A 24058-nucleotide genomic window follows, 5' to 3' on the forward strand; every position below is an offset into this window, starting at 1 on the left:
TACCAGGCACTGGTTTTGTTTGTTGGTTGGTTTTTATTGTTTTTGTTTTGTTTTGTTTTGGGGAGAGAGAGCACATGATCAGGGGAAGGGCATGGAGACAATCCCGAGCAGGCTTCATGTTCAGAGTGAAGCCTGATGTGGGGCTCCATCTCACAACCATGAGATCATGACCTGAGCCAAAATCAAGAGTCCTAAGCCTAACTAGCTGAGCCCCCAGGCGCCCCCCAGGCACTGTTTTAAAAACTGAAGATGTAATGATGAACATGAGCTTTGTCCTTCTAGACTTTATAGTCTGATAGTCTGAGGAACCCTGGAAAATACAGTATTAGATGAAGCTGGAGAAATTAAAAAGGGACCCAATCAAGTACCTGCTTAAAGCCCATAACCAGGGGCGCCTGGGTGGCGCAGTCGGTTAAGCGTCTGACTTCAGCCAGGTCACGATCTCGCGGTCCGGGAGTTCGAGCCCCGCGTCAGGCTCTGGGCTGATGGCACGGAGCCTGGAGCCTGTTTCCGATTCTGTGTCTCCCTCTCTCTCTGCCCCTCCCCCGTTCATGCTCTGTCTCTCTCTGTCCCAAAAATAAATAAACGTTGAAAAAAAAAATTTTATTAAAAAAAAAAAAAGCCCATAACCAGTTTCCCAAGAGCAGTGGAAGTAGAGGAAGGGGTGTTATACTTTGAAAAGTTTGTTTGGCTTAATAGTCAGAAAGCTAGTGTGTTCTAAACAAGAGGTGGAAACAGTTTGAATCAGAGTAATTATGATGAATATGGAGAGGAGTAGGTGGATTCCAAAAATATTTAGGATATGCAAAATTTGCAGGCTTTGGTGATAAACTGGATATGTGGAGGGAGAAAGAAGGAGGCATCAAGGAGGACTCCTAGATTTCTGGCTTGCATACTGGGATAGTGATGCCATTCAGTGAGATAAGACTGGAATAAGGTCAGATTTGTGGGGAAGATCACTAGTTCAGTTCTGGACGTTTGAGGTGCCTTTGGAATATCCAAGAGAATGCTCTGTAGACCACTGCATATGTAAGTACAGATGGGAGTTATTTGGTAGCTGACGGGCATGGATGGCAGTTTACAAAGAGGGGAGACATCAGGAATATCAGATGCTGCTGAGAGGTCAAGTAAGATGAAGACTGAAAAATCTGTTTGATTTAGCAACATATGTAAATCATTGGTGACTTGAGCAAATGCTGTTTTGGAGGAATGATGCACCTGAAGGCCAGACTGGAGTGGATTAGGGAGCAGGAAGGATGAAAGGAGATCGTTAGCACAGGCCTACCATAGAGAAGTGTGTGAAGAGGTAAGAAGATGGGAGTAAGGAAAAACCGGAGAATGGGGAGTTACTGAGTGAAGGTTTTCTTTTGTTTTTCATGTGGGAGATTTGAGCATGTTTAAAAGCCAAGTAGGAAGGATTCAGCTGAGGGGAAGGATAAATATATAGGAGAAAGAAATATAATTAAGAATGTAAAGTTTCTGAGGAGGTAAGCAGGGATGGGATCCAACACATAGCCTTAGGGATTATGAGCATTCTCATTTCCTTTCTAAAAATATCAAATTTTAATGACTGCTTAAAATAGTATATATTGTATATGTTTGAATGTTCTGGGAATTTATAGTTCAAAGCAAATGCTGAAAGTAGGAAACTTACCAAATTCTCTTCACCAATCATGCCTGATATTGTATAACACTCCAAACTCCTGCATTCAACCACCTACCTGACAAGTCCACTTAAATGTCTAATGAACATCTAAGAGTATTAACTCAGAATTCCTTCCACTACCTATTTATCCCAGTCTTTCCCATTTCATTATATGGGAAACTCTAAGTTACTGAAGACAAAAACCTAAGTCACCCTTGACTCTTCTCTTTCTCTCGCTTCCTACACACATAGTAGCCTTCTGGAACTGTCAGGTAAGAGACGGATATTTGAAAGTCACCAGCTTAAATATGAGAAAACAGAGAATGGATGAACTCTAAATGACAGTATATAGAACTCTGAGGATTATTCATAATTAACAGGTAGGAGGAGGGCAAGGCATTGGAAAACACTGATATTTCCAATGATAATTTTGAAAACTGAAATTTAATATGAAATAAGATCTCATTAAATATTAATCAGTAGTAACAATAAGATGCCAAATACGCACAATTTAAAGGCATACTATTTTAAGTATTATAAAAACAGGTTTTGTATAGTGCTATATTTTAAACTTGCCAGATGCCTACAATTAAAATAACTTTTCATGGTTTATAGCTTTCAGGATATATACATCTTAAAATATAACCTTGTAGTAGAAATGTGCTTTTGAGGACCCTCTTAGTCTTTTCTTGTATTTCTTATAATTTTAAGCTATTTTAAAAGTTACTCATGTTTTCAAATATAAATCATAAGAGGCAAATGACCTTGTTAACTTACTATTACCTTTTCAAAGTTAGGTAGATATATTATATAAATAATGTATTTCAAAATTAATAATTTTAACAATCTAGAATCTTTTTGTTATTTAGTACCTGAATTACTGTTGAGTTTAGCATCATCAAGCCAACAGATACCTGATTAAGGTTTGGAGAAATTTCTAGGGATCTGGAAAGAGCTTAATTTTTTTTTTTTTTTTAAATGATAGACACTCTTTGGTGTCAAAGGCTGTTTTTCTTTTTACCGACTTTGGATGAAGAGTATCTTACATATTAAAAGTTCTACACAGAGGTATCAATGCCTGCCACATAAATTGGACTGCAATCCTGGAAATGTAGAGAAGCAGCAAAGAGATTTTGAATAGCTGTGATAAATTTTACCTAAAAGTGTTAATACTCTGTCCCAGACTTAATAACCTAGAGTAAATATAGTCCAATGATGAATGAGATTTAAACCTGTGTTTTAATAAGTAAAACAATAAAATTATATTTATCGTTACTTTCTTGGTCAAGTTTTACTTATTTTTTTTTTCTGATTTTCTTAACTCTCTTATGTAGAGTAATTATTTGGTGTTCATGGCAGAACTCTTCTGGTGGTTTGAAGTTGTGAAGCCATCATTTGTTCAGCCTCGTGTTGTTCGTCCACAAGGAGGTAGTAAGTGTTCCTGTAAACAAAGTTTATATAACCTCACCTGGTTATTCTATTTGAGAGAATCCTATTATTGTTATAAAACAGGTAAATTTTCTGAGATACAGGTGATGTAGGAGAGAACGGCTCTGAATTTGAAGCCTTGTGTGGTGGAACTTTTAGCTTCAGCTGTTTGCCTACTTCTTGTTGTATCTTTTATCCCCATCTCTAGCTTTTATTCCCCGTTAGATTCTGAATTTTTAATATTGTTCCCTAGAATCCACTTAAATGATGGCTTGGCTTTAATCTAGAATTTGAATTTACCATTAAACCATAAAAAGGTTTATATATATATTATATATAAAGCCTGGTATGTTTTATGATTATTACAGTATCATGCTGTATTGATTGCACATAAGGAAACTAATACGGAATAAGAGGGTCACCGTAAAGATCCCTAGAAATAAAGAACAAAAAAAATCATTTTTCTAAACAAACAGATTTTCCATTGGCTTCCATTATGAAACCAGAGGTTTATTTCTATTGGGAAAAAGGAATCCTAAATTATAAGTTTAGTTCCACTAAAGAATTTTCTTCCAGGGATGCCTGGGTGGTGTCTGACTTCAGTTCAGGTCATGATCTTCCAATTCATGAATTCGAGCCCCCCGTCAGGCTCTGCTCACAGCTCAGAGCCTAGAGCCTGCTTCACATTCTGTCTCCCTCTCTCTCTCTCTGCCCTTCCCCCCTGCTTGTGCTCGTCTCTCTGTCTCTCAAAAATACATAAACAAAAAACAAATAAAAAGAACTTTCTTCCAGCATAACTATGGGACCAGTTCTTTCTGCTGCCAGTGGGTGTCCTGCCAAACACAAAACATGATTACTGTGCATCCCAGCTACCTAGCTGCTTTCCTTGGCTCCAGATTTTGGTATTTTTCTCGCCATTACCTTGTTTTCTTCCCTGTATCCTCCCTTCTAAGAAAATTAAAAGAAGGAGATCAAGAAGAAGGAAAAAAGATGGGAGAGACATGTAACTCTAGTGAGTAGAATGAGCTTGCTTCCAGCTTTCCATCTCAGGCAAAATTCTGTGAAATACGCAATAAAAAGAGTATTTCATCTGTTCCATCTCTAAGCTGCTTAAGGCAGACTCTGAATATTAAGCCATCCTGTATCAAAGAATACCTACAGATAAACTGAGATCTTCCCTAAAGCCATGAAGTGAAGTCAGGTGTCTTTAGTAATTATCATAACCAGTATTTGTACAACTTTTTTTTTTTTTAATTTTTTTTTTCAACGTTTATTTATTTTTGGGACAGAGAGAGACAGAGCATGAACGGGGGAGGGGCAGAGAGAGAGGGAGACACAGAATCGGAAACAGGCTCCAGGCTCTGTGGGCTCGAACTCACGGACCGCGAGATCGTGACCTGGCTGAAGTCGGACGCTTAACCGACTGCGCCACCCAGGCACCCCAACTTTTTACAATTAATATAGAATTTTCACATACACTGCTTTCTGTGATTTTTTTTTTTTTAATGTTTTATTTATTTTTGAGAGAGCACGCACAAGCAGGGGAGGGTCAGAGAGAGAGAGGGAGACACAGAATCCAAAGCCGACTCCAGGCTTTAGGCAGTTGGTGCAGAGCCCAATGTGGGGCTCGAACTCACGAAATGTGAGATCCTGACATTAAAGTGAACCGAAGTCAGATACTCAACCAACTGAGCCACCCAGGCCTGCGCCCCTGCTTTCTGTGATTTTTATCTGTGAAGCCCACTATTCAAAATACTCAACAGCTATTACATTACGTTTCAAAGGCAGAAAGTAAATGGAGTCTTCCCCCGAGTTATTTACAAAAATGTAAACTCTACCAATGGGTTTAATTATTGACCAGTGAAATTCTGTCTCCTGATTACCAAAATACCAGCTATTTCATAAAGGGACAAAAATGACTGTATGTAACAGATTCTATAAGAGCTTCAGCAAAATTAGACATTCAGATTTATTTTTTAAATATCTGTATTTATTTTATGTTAGGCCTCTTCCCTGCCCTACCCCCATCAGTTAGCCTTAATCAAATGAATTTTTTTTAAGCCAGAACAGTTTAGGAAGAGTTTTAAAATTTACCTTTGAAAATAATTTAAGAAGAAAATTTTAAATAAAGAAAAATTGGGATTAATTCATGAAATAATGTTGGAACATGCTAAGTACATAATTTTGAGGCTTTTATCTTTCGTTGTAGCTGAACCTATGAACGATATGCCTTCAGTTCCTGTCTTGAATGCTGCCAAAACAAACATTGTGGACGGTTCGTGTAGTTCTGACTTCACTTCAAGGTAGATTCCAGAGTGACTTTATTTTCACTATTTCCATTCTACTTGCTAATGAAATAAAAATAAAATTTTGTTACTTTTTAAAATTTCAGTTGCACTTTGAAATAAGTTTTAATTAACTTACGGAATTATAGCCTGTTTTAACTTAAATGTAATTGAAATTTACGCAGAAATGAGTGTTTCTTAAATAGGTTTTTATGAATCACACTGAAAAGTGGGAGAATACATTCTGAGTTCAGATAACCAGCTTAAAACCATACTTTCGCTGTAGAACTTGTTTATAATTGAGAACTGCTTAAATGTAGGCAACCTTTAGGCCTCAGGGGGAAATTTTAAAATTCTGTTTGTATTTAAAACATTTTAATGATTTTTTAAAATCTTTGACATTAATTTTCTCTCTTGTTTTCTTTGCTGGTTACTATAGCTAATCAAAGATCACAATAAAATGTTTACTGTAATACTGAATCTTTATATGCAATGTTTTAGTTTTCAATATCAGGAACTGAATTCAAAGCAAAGTAAAAATTTACTATCAGGATAATCCTGATTTCTGACCCAAACATGTGGTAAAGACATTAGTTTGTTTTAAAATGTTTTTCAGCAGATCCTATAAGTAGCTTTTTATGTGTATTTATCAGAACCTAACATTTATATTGACTTTGGACTCCCTAATTTATCTGATTTTTTAAAGTTTTAAATTGATGTATTTTGTGGTGTTTTAGAAATTCAAGCAAATACATTAAAATACATTTTAAAAATGATGAGTAAGACATTGAAAATACTTTATGAATTCTTGGCTTAATGTAAAAATATGAGCTTGTACTGAGCTGTCACCCACTGCTCACACACTCTCTCAAGTGGGTGTAAATGAGTGTGAAACTGGGACCTTGACAGAACCCTCAGAACACCCTCATCCCTTTGTGAGGGCTTCTTACCTCTGAACTGGCTGATGTCTGTGAAGTACTTCCTACAAATTAAGAAAGCATTTTCCTTCCCTTACCCTCTGATTTACTCCTATGAATTGTCTTACTACTTCCATTAAGTTTTCTATTCTGTAACTATGCCTGAGATTTTCCAGGAAGAGGTTAAGATATTGCTGATCTAGGAGCTTCTGTATGTTTTTTCCCATGGGAAACATTTTTCTACCTGTTCATTTCCTCATTGTTTTCCTGGGTTGGTTACATAGTGACATTTCCTTTCTTTGAAAATTTAGAAGGCGTTCAGTATTCTAGGTTCTAACTCTTGTACTATTAAATCTTTAAAATCTTTATGGGGTGCCTGGGTGGCTCAGTCAGTTGAGCATCTGACTTCGGCTTAGGTCATGATCTCACGGTTTGTGAGTTTGAGCCCCGTGTCAGGCTTCATGCTGACGGCACCAAAGCCTGCTTGGGATTCATTCACTCATATTCTCTCTCTCTCTCTCTCTCTCTCTCTCTCTCTCTCTCTCTCTTCCTCTCTCCCTGCCCCTTTCCTTCTCTCTCTCTCTCTCTCAAAAAAAAAAAATAAATAAACATTAAATAAAATCTCTAAAACTTTCCACTTCAAGACTCGATTACCCCATAATTATTATTTCTAGGAATCTGAGTTGGACACTTTTCACATTTCTGACCCTGGAAAATGTCTTAAGACCCTCTGGAAAACTCTCTTTTCTGTTTCTCGGATAAGCTGAGTGGCTACCCTTACTCATTTTCCCTACAGATGGATGTCTAAATTCTTTTCCTTGAAGAGATACTGTGTAGCTGTCAGTCTAGGATCCTAGTAATCCTCTAAGTCTCCATGTGGTTCACTGGAGTTCTCCCATTGTAGAATTTTTCAGGAAGGAGGGACACCTGGGTGGCTTAGTTGGTTGTGTTTGACTCTTGATTTCAGCTCAGGTCATGATCCCAGAGTCGTGGCATAGAACCCCATGTTGCTTAAGATTCTCTCTCTCTCTCTCTCATTCACTCACTCACTCACTCACTCTGCCCCTCTCCCCTGCCTGTACGCTCGCTCACTGTCTCTCTAAAAAAAATAAAAATAAACCGCTTTTCAGGAAGGAGTCAAGTTTCGACACTTTCTGATAATAATGCAGTCACATGTACAAACAGGATTGCCTCTAAATAATGAAGTTATGAGGGGAAAAAAAAAACAAAGGAAGACGGAAAAAGCAAAAGACATTTGTAGCAGCTACTCCACACACTTGGCTACTAAGTTGCTCAGCAGTTACACCAGACCAAAAGTCTCTATGCAGATGTGGAAGTGAAACAATTAATAGGAATTTAAAATGCTTTAGCCATTATTTGGAGAAGAAGAGAGTGAATATATTTTAATTACCAACTTGTATATTCAGGATTAGCCTCCCGTCATAGATGTAAGGGAGAGTAGAAACTGGGTGATTTTAGAGGCAGAGTTAACAAACAAACACGACGGGGCAATTGAGTATTCCCTGATAGTCCCTAACAAACGATCACAGACAAAACTGAGAGAAAATATGGTCTGCAGTTCAGGGAGGAAAGGCACAGGGAAGCAGATAAACATCTGCTTTGGAGAGAACAAAGGCACGCAAGTTCATCAGGTCTTGTTGCCTTTAGTGAGCTTTTTTTTGCTCACTGATTGAGCATTCATTGTTGTTTACTTTTGAACTTTTTGGTTGACTAGTGCATCTTCTTAGTTTACAATAGCCAGAAGATAATGTGATTTGAGGGATCTACAGAGTCACTACATACAACCTGTTCCCCCAATTTATTCTCAACTCATTGGGGGTGGGGATGCTTAACTTGTGCACTTGACTACATGGTAGGCTGCGACACACTTGAAACTTGGAGAAAAATTTAGGCCAAATGTCATTATTAATTGGAGAACTAGACTACCTAATCCCCTGTGTTAGTTTGAATAGGGTGGAATTAAATAGGAAGAAATAACAGGAAAGCTTCATATCTTTATAGGAATTGAAGTCTTCAAGGTGCAGCTCGCGATATTGATTTTGATGTAATTGTTAGAGATGTACAGACAGAGGTATGTGAGCAGGGAGGCTTCCAGGATCTTTTGCAAGGGTTTTTATTACACTTGTATTTTCAAGAGATTTAAATTTGACCAAGATATTTCAAACTGATGGATGACTTTCATTTAACTTCTTCATTTCTTGGTTTTTCTATTTGTAAAATGAAAATAATATGCCATATTTCACCTCACAAGGACACTGAGGTGTGTATGAAAATATTTCAGGCTCTTTGACTAAAAGACATAAAATATAGATACATATATGCACTGCTACTTTGGTTTAAACAATATATTGTTTTCTTAATTTTTTTTATTTAGGATAAAGAATCAGAGCTGATAATGTTTCTAATTTCAGCCATTTTATGCAAAGTTTATATAAAAGAACTAAAACATGTTAAAACATTTTAAATTTATTTTACATTGCAGTGGGGAAGGAGCTGCATTTACACACTCTCATCATCATTTGCCTTCTAGACATTCACACCCCCAAGCTCATTCTTCAGCCTCAGGTAATATTTTTGAAAAAGCCTTGGTTAACTGGGAAATGATTGAGAATAAATGTAAATAAAAATATCCAGTCTTTTTTTGTTTTTTTTTTGAAGTGTTACATACCCACAAATAGGTTGATCTGTTTCTCTGTACTTGCTTTTCTTTTTTTAATTTTTTTTTAATTTACATCCAAATTACTTAGCATATACTGTAACAATGATTTCAGGAGTATATTCCTTAGGGCCCCTTACCCATTTAGCCCATCCCCCCTCCCACACCCCCTCCAGTAACCCTCAGTTTGTTCTCCATATTTACGAGTCTCTTATGCTTTGTCCCCCTCCCTGTTTTTATATTATTTTTGTTTCCCTTTCCTTATGTTCATCTGTTTTGTCTCTTAAAGTCCTCATATGAGTGAAGTCATATGATATTTGTCTTTCTCTGACTAATTTCACTTAGCATAATACCATCCAGTTCCATCCACGTAGTTGCAAATGGCAAGATTTCATTCTTTTTGATTGCCAAGTAAGACTCCATTGTGTATATGTGTGTGTGTGTGTGTGTGTGTGTGTGTGTGTATACACACACACGTACCACATCTTCTTTATCCGTTCATCCATCGATGGACATTTGGGCTCTTTCCATACTTGGGGTATTGTTGATAGTGCTGCTATAAACATGGGGGTGCATGTGTCCCTTCAAAACAGCACACCTGTATCCCTTGGATGTACTTGCTTTTCTTAATAAAATGATATCTGCTTCTCCATATATAACTACTTACTTTTTAGTGCTATTAATCTGCAAATATTTGAAATCTGTTAAATTGCTGTAAGTTAAAATTTTTTACATACTTTCAATGACTTTTTCTTTTTTGCATTTGAAGGAGGAATTAGAAGGTCTTCATCTATGTCCTATGTTGATGGTTTCATAGGGACGTGGCCCAAAGAGAAAAGGTAAACAGAGGGAATTATTTTTAGTATATTCACATTATCAACAAGTGCAGTTTTTTGAATTGCTATATTGTATACCTGCAACTAATGTAACATTGTCAACTATACTTCAGTAATTAAAAAAAGAGAGAAAGAAATGCTAATTCTGTTGATAGCTGTTGTTGATAGCCAAGTTGCAGTAGACTTTTAATTAGTACCTAATTTTGAAAAGGGCAATACAGGCAAATGGGGCTAAATTTGTTAAAGGTCGCCTGGTAGCCCTATGCTTACCTTGAGGACAATAGGATTATGAGAAATGGGAAAAGAAAGGAAGTATCAGTTCAAATAATTATTAAAGGATTACCAAATCATTTCTGGGAGTGTTTAAGGATTTTCTCTTTCATTGTTTTTTTTAGATCATCAGTGCATGGAGTTTCGTTTGATATTTCTTTTGATAAAGAAAATACTGTACACAGATCCACTCCAAACCGAGGAATCACTCGTTCTATTAGTAATGAAGGACTTACTCTGAACAATAATCGTGTATCTAAAAATATTAGGAAAAATTTGTCCTTCAAGCCAGTAAATGGAGAAGAGGAAGCAGAAAGCATTGAAGAAGAACTTAATACAGACTGTCACAGTGACCTCAAATCTTACATGCCCCTTAATACAAATGAACTAAATTCTAATGAGAATATTCATTATAAGCTTCCAAATGGAGCTTTACAAAACAGAGTACTTCTGGATGAGTTTGGCAATCAGATTGAGACACCAAGCATTGAAGAAGCATTACAAATAATTCATGATACTGAAAAATCTCCCCATACATCTCAGCCAGATCAGATTGCCAATGGCTTCTTTCTTCATAACCAGGAAATGAGTATCCTAAATTCAAACATCAAGCTAAATCAGTCTAGTCCTGATAACATAACTGATACAAAAGGTGCCTTGAGTCCCATAACTGACAATACTGAAGTAGACACTGGAATTCATGTTCCTTCTGAAGACATCCCTGAAACTATGGATGAAGATTCTTCTTTGAGAGATTATACTGTAAGCTTAGACTCTGACATGGACGATGCCTCTAAATTTCTTCAGGATTATGATATTCGAACCTGCAATCCCAGAGAAGCTTTGAGTCCTTGTCCAAGTACTGTAAGTACCAAGTCTCAGCCAGGTAGCAGTGCTTCTTCTAGTTCTGGAGTTAAAATGACCAGCTTTGCAGAACAGAAATTCAGGAAACTGAACCATACTGATGGGAAAAGTAGCGGAAGCAGTTCTCAGAAAACTACACCAGAGGGCTCTGAACTTAATATCCCTCACGTGGTTGCTTGGGGACAAATTCCAGAAGAAACAGGCCTTCCACAAGGACGGGACACTACCCAGCTGTTGGCCTCTGAAATGGTGCATCTCAGGATGAAACTTGAAGAAAAGAGACGTGCTATAGAAGCCCAGAAGAAGAAAATGGAAGCTGCTTTTACTAAACAGAGGCAGAAAATGGGAAGGACAGCATTTCTTACTGTTGTGAAAAAGAAAGGGGAAGGGATTTCCCCTCTTCGAGAGGAAGCAGCCGGTGCAGAAGATGAGAAAGTATATACTGATCGAGCAAAAGAAAAGGATTTGCAAAAGGCTAATGGACAGAGGAGTAAGTCTCTGGCAGATATCAAAGAAAGCATGGAGAATCCTCAAGCCAAATGGCTAAAGTCTCCAACCACACCCGTTGATCCAGAGAAGCAGTGGAACCTGGCAAGCCCCTCAGAGGAAACTTTAAACGAAGGCGAGATCTTAGAATATACAAAGTCCATTGAAAAGTTAAATTCATCTCTGCATTTCCTACAACAAGAAATGCAGCGCTTGTCCCTTCAGCAGGAGATGTTAATGCAGATGAGGGAGCAACAGTCCTGGGTGATTTCACCTCCTCAACCCTCTCCACAAAAACAGATTCGAGATTTTAAACCCTCCAGGCAGGCGGGCCTGTCGTCAACCATCGCACCCTTCTCGTCAGACTCTCCCCGTCCTACCCACCCGTCTCCACAGTCTTCCAACAGGAAGAGCACATCTTTTTCTGTTAAGAATCAAAGGACTCCTAGGCCAAATGAATTAAAAATAACACCTTTGAATCGAACACTGACGCCCCCTCGGTCTGTGGATAGTCTTCCTCGGTTACGGAGGTTTTCACCAAGTCAAGTTCCTATTCAGACTAGGTCATTTGTGTGTTTTGGGGATGATGGAGAACCTCAGTTAAAGGAATCCAAACCTAAGGAAGAAGTTAAAAAGGAGGAATTGGAACCCAGAGGGACTTTGGGAGAGCATGTACATAACCCAGAAGAAAAGGAGATCAAGCCTCTTGAGTCCACAGTTTCTGAAGTCCTGTCGCAGCCTATCACAGAGACAGTACGTCTGACACCAAATGAGGACCAGCTGAACCAACCCTCAGAGCCTCCTCCTAAACCTGTTTTCCCACCTGCTGCTCCAAAAAATGTTAATCTGATTGAAGTTTCCCTCTCAGATCTGAAACCTCCTGAAAAGACTGATGTATCCGTTGAAAAATATGATGGAGAAAGTGATAAGGAACAATTTGATGATGACCAGAAAGTATGCTGTGGGTTCTTTTTTAAGGTAATACTAATCTTCCCAGTTTTAGGCATTATCATTAGATGGGTGTAGCTTTTTTCGTTGTAGCCCCTTTTGTTACAAGCTGCCATTAACCCTGAAATACACTTTGGTGCTCCCCTTGGTGGACCATAGTAACATTAAAGCACAGCGAACAGGCCTCCTTTCACCACAGCCACCAGACGTGTGTAGATACACTGTTCTTGCTCCACTGCCTCTCTTCCTCACTTTCACAAAAGCCTTTTAAAAAATGTTCAGCTATTTGGATTTCTTCAAAGATTGCCAGTTTGTGAAAAGCACATAACTTGGCATTGTATGTAAGCGTATTTTAGGTTTTGTTTTTTTCTTAATTTTCAACATCTTTCCTTAGGTTTGTTTCTTAAAAATCTAAAAAAAAAAAAAAAAAAAAGATTTTAAATTGAAACAGCAAATCCTACTGGAATAAGAACCCAAGAATATTGAAGTGATTACAACTGCTAATTCTACTTTTGGTTATTTAATATTGGAAATTTGTAACTTATTTTAAAGTTGATCTCAGGGTGATTGCCCTTTATGCCTCTTTTAATGTTTAGAAATTTGAACATGAGTCATATTTTGTCTCTTAACCATGTAAGATGACTTTTTTAGTAGACTACGACTATAGACATGATTGGATACAGTTTACTAATTTTGGAGACCCTTGTTACCTCTGTTCCTTGCAGAGAAAGGAACACAGAGGGGAGGAAATGCTTTAGTGTCCAACGGGCAAACACATCTACACCTTCATTTCCATTCCATCATTTATGTGATAGAACTGTGTAGGTAATTTTTTGGTGCTTTTACTTGAGTTGTCTTTGTTGAGTATATATTTTAAGCAAAATTTTAATGCAGTTTTTTTTTTTTTTTTTTAAGATTTTTAAGTAATCACGCCCAACATGGGACTGCTCAAACTCACTACCCTGAGATCAAGAGTCACATGCCCTTCTGACTGAGCCAGCCAGGCGCCCAATTTTAATGCAATTTTAAAAACTGAGGGGAAACTCCCTACTTTTAAGTTATTTATTAGGGTCCAAAAAAATCTTGTCTTTATCTCCTTTTTATGGTTGTTCTTTGTGAACTTAATAGGTTTTGAAAACATGTAATTAAGTAAGTTTAATTCATTTCTTCCTCCATAATTTCTGCAATGTGTCCATGTACGGTGTGGTTGGAATAGGATAGTTAGTTCATATTTTCAGTTATAAATGTGACCACAATTGAAAATAAGAATACAGGTGCCTACAACATTTCATGTTTTTCAATGAATTCCTACTTAGGATGATCAAAAAGCAGAAAATGATATGGCAATGAAACGGGCAGCTTTGTTGGAGAAGCGACTACGGAGGGAGAAGGAGACTCAGCTTCGGAAGCAGCAGCTGGAAGCGGAAATGGAGCATAAGAAAGAAGAGACAAGGTAATAGACAACTGAATTAATGCTGATTTCTGGTGCTTTCTTTTCCCAGAGTATTGGTTGCTTGTACATTTTTATCCTCAGTTTGAGGCATTTCAAAGTAAAGTTCTCCAGAAATGTTGGTTTAAGATAACTTCACTGGTTTTTACACACAAACATATTTTTTTTAAAGCAGTCATTTTTTTAACATTCTAAATTATCTCAAGCATATTTTAACCAAACCATTTTTTCCCAAGGTGCTGAAATATAATAATTCTCCCTTCTCACACCACATACTCTCCAGTGTCTGGTTTCTTTAGTATACAGAATAAGAAATTTAACCATTTGGTTTCTTAGGCGTAAAACTGAGGAAGAGCGCCAGAAGAAGGAAGACGAGAGAGCACGCAGGGAATTTATCAGACAAGAATATATGAGGCGAAAACAACTGAAGCTGATGGAAGACATGGATACAGTAATTAAACCCCGTCCTCAAATAGCAAAACAAAAAAAACAGCGTCCCAAATCTATTCACAGAGACCATATCGAATCTCCCAAAACACCAATAAAAGGTCCTCCAGGTAACACAGCTTACCATGAAGAGTCTGTTCATAAAAAAAAACACCAGCCTGCTCTGTCATACTAACTCAACTGTGCCTTGGTATGCTAAATTGGATCCGTTATTTGAGATGATGCATGCTCCTTATTTGGAAAACCAAAATGAGCAAAGCAAATGAGCACATTAATGACTTGATGTGTTATGTGTGCATGCATATATTCAATAGAACACATGTGAATGCTGAAACATGCAATTTAAATACTAACCTAGTAGGGAGCTCTGCCCTCGGATATAATCTCTCTGAATTATTAACTACCCTCTCTATACTCGTACATTTAAGGATAAACATTGTGTGCATGGAAATATGTAGAAACACACTGGTATAATAAGGAATATAAAAACAAGAGTTCGTGAGTCCCTCCTTTAAGACAGAAATGGTCAAACGTCCAAATCTATAATTTTTGGAACTTAGAGAATGTGTCTTTTCTTAAAATTTAACATGCATAGACATTTTAAAAAATTTGCATTAAAACTAAACACTGTGGAGAATTTTAGAGTATTCCCATAGTGATTCTAAAACTGAGGGAAAATAACATAACATTGACTGTTTAAAGAGACCTCTTTTGTTAACTTTTTTCTTATGATTAAAGTATCAATGTATATTACCACTTTCCTTGTGGAATAAATCCTAACAACAGTTAGTTTTACTGTTATTTCTTAAAAGCTAATTTTATTTATTGCTAATTTTATTTATTTTTTAATGTTTATTTATTTATTTTGAGAGAGAGTGCATGTGCACATAAGCAGGAGGGTTGGGCAGAGAGAGAATCCCAAGCAGGCTCCACATGGTCAGCTCAGAGCCCAAGGCAGGGCTCGATCTCACAAACCGTGAGATCACGACCTGAGCTGAAATCAAGAGTCAGATGCTTAACTGACTGAGCCACCCAGGCACCCCAGTTCATTGCTAATTTTAATTGTGTGTGTGCTAATTTAATATAAATTGTGTATATATGCATGCAAGCATATCATGTGTTTAGATTAAAAGGAAAAAAAACTATAGAAGCTCAGTTTTCATATGCTGGTGTTCTCTAATGAACAGACTCTTTTCTAGCTGCTCCTTTTAAATTTCTAATTTTGTTTTTATTCAGGATCACGAATTTATCGTGTTTTTTCAGTCTCTAGCCTTTCTTTGGCATCACTGAACACAGGTGATAACGAGAGTGTGCATTCAGGCAAGAGGACACCAAGGTAAATCCATAATGTGAACATTTTTCATAGAATATGTTACCCACAGTTATGTTATATTTTATAATGAATGAATCATAGCACAAATTTTTATAGTTTTGCTGACTGGGACTATTTGTGTTTCCGTTAAAAGAAATTTACATATAAAGAGGTCTATTCATATTTGACTGTTTTTTATCTTTTAGAATTTTAGTTCCTGACATTGATAAGGTACTTTTTATAAACTGTAAAACATTGACAGTAATTGCTGATATGGTTGTGATAAAATCAGTGTGCAGAAATAGTACATGTTTCATGTCAGTGCCAGCCTCTCTAGTTTATTTCCCATGCAATATAGTTTTTTCCCCTTAGAATATTTCTGAAGTAGGTTGCCTGACTTAGGAAAGATCTCTTTTGTATTACTGTCTCTGTCAGATATAGATTAGAAACTAAAGGTCATATCTTACTACGTTATACTATAATACCCATATATAAAGAGAGTGTTTGTAGTGACAGGCATCAGCGTTGAGTTTTAATCTTTGCATTACCATCCCAAGCCAGTAACTGCCAATTTTCCTATGGAAAACACTCATCCTTTCCGTCAGCAAGGACTTATGGAGTGCCTGCTGTGTCCAGACACTTGGATGTATAGCTATGAGTAAGACAGTTACAGCATCTTTTGACTTGTAAGCTTCCAGGGTGATTTGGGTTGCAACTGTCACATATACCCATCTGGCCCCCAAATGTTCTTCTTTTGTTTGAGACGTAAAAAATATTTTATTTACCATTTAGATCCGAGTCTGTAGAAGGCTTCTTGTCTCCAAGTCGTTGTGGCAGTCGAAATGGGGAAAAGGACTGGGAAAATGCATCAACAACTTCTTCAGTGGCTTCTGGAACAGAATACACGGGTTAGTGTCTGTCCATTTTTAGAGAGACATTTTAATTTAACACAGTCATGAGGATAAATACAGGCTATACTACCGTTTCATGGGCTCATCTCTTGGTCTAGACATGGGAAAGTATGATCAAGAACACTGAGTGCAGATGGTCCCTTACAGGGAGTTCAGTTTCAATGATACAGTTGCACTTAGGGAGGTAGTGACTTGTCCCAGATGAATGGAGATCAATTTCTAAACAAAATTAGCAATAACATTTACACCTCATCCGTCTACTTCTTTAAAATGCTGGCCATTTCTGTGTTGTGGTTTGGGTCTGAAGAAGTTTGAGAGAGGTTCTATTCAGCAATACATAGGTCCTAAGTACCAAGAAAAGGCTAGAATCCACAAAGGCCTCTCTAACATCGGGATTTCAGGTATCTAGAGTTGTGCATCTTTAAAACATGTTAAGGGGGGGGTGGGGCACCTGGCTGGCTCAGTCAGTAGAGCATGTGACTCTTGATCTAGGGGTTGTGAGTTTGAGCCCCAAGTTGGGCTCAAACGTATTAAGGGGCTCTAAAAGATAAGAAGACTGCATTGGATCCAGGAGATCATCCAGCCTCACATATCTCTATCAGGTCCTCTTCCAGCCTTTGTTTGGGTAGGCGTTATTGAAGCAAAAGCAAGTTGAAGAACAGAATGTAGGTAAGATGCTTTTAAAGAAGTGCAGCAGGAGGGAAAACGAGAAGAAATGTGAGCAGCCGTTGAGATCTGAAGTGTTAAAGGCACAGAAGGACATGCAGGGGTGGAGCAGGGGGCAGTGGAGAGTGCCTCCATCTGCTGGTGACCCACTGGAAATGGAAGCCCCATGAAGGTCTAAGGAGGCTAGAACTTGCCAACTTTCCATGTGTACTTCACTCTGTTACTTTCCTCCTCCCTATTCAGTGGCTTTTACTAGCCTCCTCCCGTGGCCTTTAATGCTTGGAATTGGACAGTATTTCCGTGGTTTTCCACTCTGCTTCTATGTTAGGTTCACTTAACAATCATGTTTACCAGGTTTGCTGTTCCAAACTTAGAGCTACAGAGTAGCAGCGATGTGCCCGACCAGCTCCTGCTGTAGGGCTAAACTGTTAAATTTTCAGGAATTATGCAAGCTGTAAAACCATTGGCAGCTTGATATTAGCCATGGTAGGAGTAATTTATATCCCAGAAATAGGTAAATGCTAATTCCCCCCCCCCCCCCAAAAAAAACTGGTTTCTCAGCTCACTACTGAGTGTAAGGCACAGTCCCTGCCTTCCAGGATAGAGTTTAGTTAGTATGAAGCGAGGAGACTTCATAGTAGAAAGTTCCCTTCACAGTAGCAATGTTCCAGGAAAATGGCAAAAAGTGCTTCTGTGCTTTCCAGACCAAGGAGTATCATTGGTTAAAGAAAGCAAATGCTTAAAAAACTAATATATGTGGAGGAAGAAAAAGATGTAGCTTTTTCTTGTCTTTTTAAAAGGTATATTTGTTCATGGATCCATTCTGCTTGAAGTTCACCAGTAACCTTATCAGATCTGAGAAAGGTGACACAGACAGTGTGACAATCTTAGCGATGTCTAATTTGCAGCACTACTCTCCCAGAGCAGCTTTGGGAATATCCTCAAGATACATCCCTGTGTGGATAAGACTTTTCTAATGGAGTATACAGCCGGTCAGGAGAGGCCTTCAAACACAGAACTTGACTTCTTGTTATAGTGTTTCCTCAGTATAGAAACAATTGTATCATTTAAACATCGTAGTATTTCTCACTTAGGAATGGTATTTTTATTTTGCTTCTAAATTCTTACTACAGGACCAAAGCTCTACAAAGAACCCAGTGCAAAATCCAATAAGCACATAATACAAAATGCTTTAGCTCATTGCTGTTTGGCTGGAAAAGTAAATGAAGGTCAGAAGAAAAAAATACTGGAGGTAAGCATGTTTGCATAAAAATTAAATTTGGCAACAACTGTAAAATTGTAATTAAGAATCTTTCCTATCAATCCAAGAGAAAATGCTCTTCATCCCCTGCTGGGATTTCGACAGCATATAAAAGATCTGTAACTACATTTTAATTTTAGATTGAATTAGTTCACTTTTCTAGAAGACTGCAGGCTTCATTAAGATTGGGATGGACTTGGATGATAATGTAAAATTATAAATTCTTTTTTTGTCCAGTCACTCATTCATGTTTCGTAAATGTAAATAACAAAATTTTCCTTTTTTAAAATGAGGCTGTATTGCAAAGGAGATCCTCAGTGCCTGGTTTGTTAATGCTTGTTTGACTAAGATCAAGATTCGGCAGCTATTTCTACACCAGGGGTACCTGGGTGGCTGTCGGTTAAGCATCTGACTCTTGATATCAGCTCAGGTCACGAGCTCATGGGTCATAAGTTCAAGCCCCGCATCAGACTCCGCACAGACAGTGCAGAGCCTGCTCAGGATTCTCGCTTGCTCTGCCTCAAAACAAACAAACAAACAAAAAGTTTCCTACATGATAATATTCACAGAAAGCCAACCGAACCTCAGTAGTAATGTGTTCACATACATTTTTAATTAGACTGTAGTTTGTTTTTATAATATACATTTTATCTTGCCTATTCAGAATTAGTTATATAAATTTTATACAGCAAAATGTTTAAGAGTTTTTATTCTTGTTTTGTTTTGTTTCATTCTAAAGGAAATGGAGAAGTCAGATGCCAACAACTTTCTAATCTTGTTCCGGGATTCAGGCTGCCAATTCAGGTCTTTGTATACTTACTGCCCAGAAACTGAAGAAATTAATAAACTGACTGGGATAGGCCCTAAATCCATCACTAAAAAAATGATTGAGGGACTTTACAAATATAATTCTGACAGGAAACAGTTTAGCCACATACCTGCTAAAACTTTATCTGCCAGTGTCGATGCCATTACCATTCATAGTCATCTATGGCAGACCAAGAGACCAGTAACACCCAAAAAACTCCTACCCACTAAGGCATAGGACTTGGGAAGTATCTGCTTCAGAACATTTACGGTAAATTTGCACTTCATCTTTCCTGCCTATAGAGAATCTTTCTAATTGCCAACAAGACTTTTATTAATTGAAACTGAACACTAAGCTCTGTTGTCATGAACAACTGGAATGTAAACCACAGTATTTTGGAGCGCAGAAGGTGCTGACGTAGGTGGTAAGTCCAAGTCCAGGTGATGAAGGACACGTTTTGATTCACAAATGGAGATTTGTGTCATCGGGTTTACCTGCTTGATATTAGACACACTGAAGCACTGAATTCTCACGGACACTAGTTGGACTTAGGGTTGAGATGTGGCTAAGATTACAAACTGTATGTTTTATTTGTTCCTTTTTTTTTTTTTTTTTAAACCTTTTAATGTACATGCTTGTCTTCAGATAGTTGATTTTGCTTTTTTTTCTCTCCTGGAGGTTTATTCTAAGATACCTTTGTATTTTGTTTCATGTGGAGACCATGAGCGTAGGAAATGCGCCTTCAGAGGTAACTTGCACCTTTCTTACGATGCTAAGAGAAACACTAGTGTTTAGTTTCACAATAACCCTCATGTTTTAATGGTGTTAGAGCATTTGCAAGAATTATTCTAAGTATTTACAATTCTGTATTTATTATTCACTCAAGTATTAACATTTCTCTGTTAAATAAGAGGAGGTTTTGTCAAGAGCTGCTAGTAGGTTCGCTTTAAACCACATGAGCTTAACCAAGAATGTGTATAAGAAATTGCTGATTAAATCAGTGCTGTTTTTACACCACTTCTGGCCAACTCAGAATAATTTAGATCGTTCTTTTAACAAAAAAGGCTTTCTATCTCTTTTAAAGTAAGTCACTTTATAAGCTGGCAGAAGTAAATGACACTTTGAGAGTCGTCTTTCAATCTGAAGATGTAGGGCCTCTGTCACAAGTTCTCGAGAGGTCTTTCCCTTATATTTATAACTGACATAAAAATTATATTTAGGATTTTTAAACATGTACAAAGGGCTACATTTTAATTTTAAAATAGCTTCACATTATTTTACTTATATTGAGTTTTTCTTTTTTTATTCTCTTCAAGTGGAACAGCCTAAAGTACACACTTGAAATCTTCTCTTCATGATCTTTGTTCCTTTAACAATGTATATCGGAGGGTTAGTTGGGGAAAAACTTCATTCTCAGGAAAAGACTTGAATGATCATGTGACCCTGTTATGTTTCAGTGTTGTGATAACTGTGTAAACGTAGAGGGGAGAGACAGTATTGTATCATAAATGAGATGCGGGGTTTGTTTTCTTTTGTGGGAAGTAGAGACTAAAATATATACATTTCTCTAATCGAGGTGTTTAGAGAAATAACTAATATCTCATATGATGTATTTACTTATTTTAAAAGAGAATAGGAATGAGATGTCCCTGAACTGTACTTTTCTATTATTATAAGGCCTTTAGGCATCAGTGCATCTGGGTTATCAACATTTTCTCAAACGCTGTCAATATTTTACTGTAATTTATGTTCTTATATTTATGTATATTTGTTAAAACTGTAAAGAAAATTTCAGATTTTTTTCCAATACCTGTGCAAGATATATGTGTAGCTCAAAACTATTTGTGATCTGTTTGCATGTAAGAGACCAGGATATGTAACTCTTATATTTTAGGTGTATACATATTGTGTATATAATATATGAATATTAAGAATGGGGAATTGCACATTTTACCTTTCAGACAACAGTTTCTATCACAGAAGGAAATGATTGTCAGATACATGTTTAGATTAAGACTAGTTTAAAAAATAGTAAATCTAATCAAAATATGGTAAATAATAGTCAAAAGGAGAATAAGCACTTTACATTACTAAATTTGTTCTTTTCAATCAGATTTCCCTTATCAAATCCATCTTCTTTGTGATATTACCTGGCCATTAAATTTTTAAAAATTGGATGCAAGACAGTGGAGGGACTGTTTAAAACTAAGTAGGACCACCCTTTCTTAAATTTATGTGTGTTCAACAATGAATGTCCATAATGTCTAAAGGTAGAATGTGAACATTGCTACAAAAGTTCATTGCTCTCAGTATAATATTTTACTTTATTAATACAGAAGGAATATGGATATATTTCTTTAAGTCTGCAGATTTTTTTTTTATTATGGTGCAGCTTTTTAAAAAAATTATGTTTTAAAAACTATACAAAGGAAAATTATGCCATTTCATGAAGTCTGGAGATTTCCATCAACCTTGTTGAAACACACTGGTGCTTTCATCATTAGAGGTCAAATTACTATGACGATTATTCAGTTAGGTTTTGCCAAACACTTGTCTTGGTTTCCAGTGCAGCCTGTCAAATTCTGCTATTTGACACAGCTTTGGAAAGCTTTTCATTCCTCTTGACTTTTCAGTTTTGTTTTAGAATGACTGTTACAGTTTTTATCTGGCTGTTTAAAGCCAAATTCAGCTTTTTAATTATGGTTTCACGGACACTGTTGGGCAATGTACGGCGTATGGTGTGCTTACCTGTCCACTCTAGAGCATTGCTTACAGGTTTTTTTAAGATATGCTGTGCTGTAAGATCCTGTCCTGTTTGCTATTTCCTGGTACAGTGTAGTTTTTCCCCTTTCATTTGAATAAAAAGCATGGCACCAAATGACGCCTTTTCTGTTTCCTGAAAAAACTGTGGTTTTTTCCCCCTAATGTTTGAACTTGGGTGAACTCATCGTATGGTTTATCTCTTAACCTATGTTTAAACGTAACAGTCTGAAGAGGCAACTTTTAATGATACTAGGCATTATCTGAATACTGACTTAGGCAGTGTTAAAAAGTCTGTAACTTTCTGTGCTAGTGGTGTATAAGTGCTTCTGTTCATCTTATGTTAATTCTGTCCATGTGAAATCACTTTCCTTTGGTGAATCATTAAATTGTACCACAGTTAACACTCTGTACCTTTGAAATTGAATGGCTGATGAACTCACCGTAGCCAAAACAGTTCCTGATTTACTCTGTAAGTTTCACTTTGATTTTGAGGATTCTGTTCATTCAGACCGGAGCAATTAAAAAAAAAAAAGACCTGATAACAAAACGACAAAATCTTCATTAATAATTATATACCTGAAGAAATAGCTGCCATTGCTAAACAGAAGCATGGCTCTCTACCTTTGATCCTTTGACAGGGTACTCAAAGCTCAGAACAGAGCCGTGCTTCCACAGTACTTTCTAATGTAATTTTCAGAAATAAAAATAATCATAAGGCTCAGGCAGTATTGGAGAAGGACATAGAAACCAAAGTGCCTTAGAACCCACACATAATTTAAGAGGGTGCTCCACGATCTGGCTACTCGATAGTTCTTAACTAGGCAGAGGAAGATGTTCTGCAGTGCAGAGGAGCGTTTTTATTTTGTCACCTGTCCACACAGAGGTAATAAAGAATAACATCCAGTGAAAGAAACGTAGTTGTGATACTCTGACCTAGGAGTCAGGCATTGGAAAAGCACACGTATAAAATGAGTGTGAAGTTCTGTCATCCCTCGGAAGTGTATAAATGCTTAAAATACAAATCTGTATCTCGTTAAAGGACGGTTTTGCTTTCAAAAGCAGCAAATGAAAACTTCCGAGTCCTTTTGGGGAGGGAGCAGTGTGTATGTCTGGGCTGGGGCATCCCAGCTGCTCTTCCCATGAGGCTGTCTAGCCTCTAGCTTCGGTCGTGTGCTTCTGGCCTGTGTGGTGTGCGGGCCTGCGAGCACCTCGGGGTTCCAAGTCCAGACGCTCAGACAGCAAGAAGTGGTCTGTGCTTCTCTCCCATGTCACTGTGGTGTCTGCAACTAAACTCCTCTATCCACAGTGGCTTATATTTATGTCAGAAAAAGGAAAAAAAATGACTTCTTTCACTTTCCATTGAAGAAGATACAAGCAAACAAGTTGACAAAAAAAATGTTTTAAGACCCACTAAGGCTTTTTTTTTGTCTTAAAACATGTTAAGCAAAGTTACCACGGTACTTAAAAGCACTGATGTATTTTTTTCTGTTTAACCTCAATCCGTTATTTTAGGTGGCTATCTGTTCCTTTCTTCAGTAGCCTCTGTTGGCATCAGAAGCATCACAGGGCTCAACGACACACAGGATGGCATGTGTCGTTTGCTGTGCCACAGTTTACGATTATATTCAGCTGCAGTGATTCCTGACTCCACCCAGTTATTCATACTTTACGGTTTGCATGTTTACATGAGAAAGGAAGTGCGGCTCTCAAGCCCGAGCAAATCGAAACTCTTCACGTTAATACTGCTTTAGGATTTAAAGTTTCTTATTATTTACTTATTTCTTTTGCTTTCTGTGAAGAGCCATTAACATCTCTATTTCACAGATGAGGTTGATGAGGCTAAAAAGTCAGGAACTAGCAGGGACCCAGAGCTAGGAGGTGGCAGCATCACAGCTGAAGCCTAAATTCGATTTCACGTCCCCTTCACTGTGCCACACACTGCACGTTTTCCACTGCTGTAATAAAACTACTTAGAAGTCTGGGGGCACCTGGGTGGCTCTGTCAGTTAAGCGTCCGACTTCGGCTCAGGTCATGATCTCGTGGTCCATGGGTTCGAGCCCCGCGTCGGGCTCTGGGCTGACGGC

General features: G+C 37.5%; 1 protein-coding gene across 8 annotated transcripts in view; it reads left to right on the plus strand.

The window, feature by feature from the left end:
• The window catches only part of CAMSAP2 (calmodulin regulated spectrin associated protein family member 2), a 113566-nt gene extending 91463 nt beyond the window's left edge, over window positions 1-22103 (plus strand). For 3 of the 8 annotated variants that reach the window (XM_040462160.1, XM_040462165.1, XM_040462168.1), the window contains 11 exons: window positions 2980-3076; window positions 5283-5376; window positions 8779-8861; window positions 9722-9791; window positions 10184-12386; window positions 13673-13809; window positions 14143-14363; window positions 15490-15589; window positions 16358-16473; window positions 18276-18394; window positions 19143-22103. In XM_040462160.1, the coding sequence (XP_040318094.1) occupies window positions 2980-3076; window positions 5283-5376; window positions 8779-8861; window positions 9722-9791; window positions 10184-12386; window positions 13673-13809; window positions 14143-14363; window positions 15490-15589; window positions 16358-16473; window positions 18276-18394; window positions 19143-19448 (3546 nt within the window). In that variant the 3' untranslated portion in view covers window positions 19449-22103. The remainder of the gene's footprint in view (window positions 1-2979; window positions 3077-5282; window positions 5377-8778; window positions 8862-9721; window positions 9792-10183; window positions 12387-13672; window positions 13810-14142; window positions 14364-15489; window positions 15590-16357; window positions 16474-18275; window positions 18395-19142) is intronic. The other 5 variants (XM_040462162.1, XM_040462166.1, XM_040462164.1 and 2 more) reach the window with 3 other exon arrangements.
• Window positions 22104-24058: the final 1955 nt, after the last annotated feature.

The sequence above is a fragment of the Herpailurus yagouaroundi genome, unplaced genomic scaffold (assembly GCF_014898765.1).
Source record: "Herpailurus yagouaroundi ecotype Mexico unplaced genomic scaffold, PumYag 308, whole genome shotgun sequence".
Classification (NCBI taxonomy): Eukaryota; Metazoa; Chordata; class Mammalia; order Carnivora; family Felidae; genus Herpailurus; species Herpailurus yagouaroundi.